At 40.4% G+C, this 1,707-nt stretch overlaps 1 protein-coding gene across 1 annotated transcript in view; it reads left to right on the forward strand.

Annotated features, from left to right (window-relative positions):
- The first annotated feature begins 646 nt into the window (after positions 1 to 646).
- LOC122259256 (uncharacterized) overlaps positions 647 to 1,707 on the forward strand; it is a 155,064-nt gene continuing 154,003 nt past the window's right edge. Inside the window, exons 1-2 of the mRNA XM_086544718.1 lie at positions 647 to 677; positions 1,097 to 1,379. Of these exons, the coding sequence (XP_086400844.1) occupies positions 1,310 to 1,379 (70 nt within the window). The 5' untranslated portion in view covers positions 647 to 677; positions 1,097 to 1,309. The remainder of the gene's footprint in view (positions 678 to 1,096; positions 1,380 to 1,707) is intronic.

Genomic DNA, 1,707 nt, shown 5'->3' on the forward strand with positions numbered 1-1,707 from the left:
GTCTGTCTGTCTCTCTCTCTGTCTGTCTCTCTCTCTCTCTATCTATCTATCTATCTATCTATCTATCTCTCTATCTATCTATCTATCTCTCTTTCTCTCTTTCTTTCTCTCTCTCTCTCACGCTATGTGCGTATGTGTGATTATGAGTCTCTCTCTCTCTCTCTCTCTCTCTCTCTCTCTCTCTCTCTCTCTCTCTCTCTCTCTCTCTCTCTCTCTCTCTCTCTCTCTCTCTCTCTCTCTCTCTCTCTCTCTCCTCTCTCTCTCTCTCTCTCTCTCTCTCTCTCTCCTCTCTCTTTCTCTCTCTCTCTCCTCTCTATTTTTCTCTCTCTCTCTCCTCTCTATTTCTCTCTCTCTCTCCTCTCTATTTTTCTCTCTCTCTTCTCTCTCTCTCTCTCTCTCTCTCTCTCTCTCTCTCTCTCTCTCTCTCTCTCTCTCTCTCTCTCTCTCTCTCTCTCTCTCTCTCTCTCTCTCTCTCTCTTTCTCATACTCTCTATCTCTCTCTCTTTCTCTCAAATCTTCCCTACATCACTAACATTCTGACATGCTACTTCATCCTTCTACCCCCTCTCCCCTCCCCTGGTGGTGCGCGGGTGCCTGGACTGAGTCTTGCTGCCAGCGCGTCTCCCCCGACAGTTATCCGCCAGCTGCGAGGGAAGGTGGACGTGTCGCTCCTGTCTGTCTGTTCGAGTCTCTCGCGCTTTGCCTGACAGAGCTTTTATACGATGGTGGTGTGGGAGGGAGGGAAAGGACCGTAAAACGAAATTGTAATTGGTGTTTTTATCCTGACTCTTTTGTTTTTGTTTTTATTTTTCTCTCTGGCTATCTATTTATTTTGTTTATGTATTTGTTTGTGGACTTGTTGATGTTCACGGGATATTTGTAGAAATTTTCTGCTTGTTTTTTTTTCTTTCTTTCTTTCTTTCTTTTTTTCTCGTCTTCCTGTGCTGTGATGAATTCTTGCTTCTATGTGTATCTATCTATGTATTCTAATGGACAATGATGTGACGCTTGATAAAATGATAAAAAATAATAAACTAACATTAATCCGGTTTGTCTTTCCCTGATACTGATTTTTTGCTTACATTTGAAAATACAGTTATAATTGTTTGAGATATAAGAAACATATCTAATAAATATAGTTGGTATCTTGTGTACGTGATAATCCAACCATCATCAACAACAACAAAAAACAGAAAAATAATCATCAAGGCAGTTTGATATAGTAATACGATACTATAGTAGATATTTGAGAAGAAAAAAACAATTATTAAACTCTGCGGTGTTTACCGCCCCGTTTCACCATCTCAGTATGAGGGTGACGTTGATACCCTGGTGGGCACTGTATGCCTGGGTCAACCTTGTCAACCTCGCAATTACAGGTAAGTGAATCCTTGTACATGTTATGGTTATTTCCGAAAGGAAATTGTATGTTCGTTCTATAACTATTACATAAATAAAAATTACTTGTCAACTATTCTCACACAATTACCTGAGGCTTAAAGTTGGCCCTTGGTCTAGAATCTATTCTATATTCACTGAACGCAAATCTACCGGAAATGGGAATCATAATAACCTGAAAAGCTCCAGGAAGAACCAGCCAATGTTGTGCTTGACCTCATTCCATTAGACACAATGGCTAATAAAAGAAGATTAGTCATTACAGCCCATTAGATCCTCACTGGAATCATTACTGATCCCGAGGGATGA

Source organism: Penaeus japonicus, unplaced genomic scaffold, assembly GCF_977035675.1.
Source record: "Penaeus japonicus unplaced genomic scaffold, GWHDUDI00000001_assembly GWHDUDI00000015, whole genome shotgun sequence".
NCBI lineage: Eukaryota > Metazoa > Arthropoda > Malacostraca > Decapoda > Penaeidae > Penaeus > Penaeus japonicus.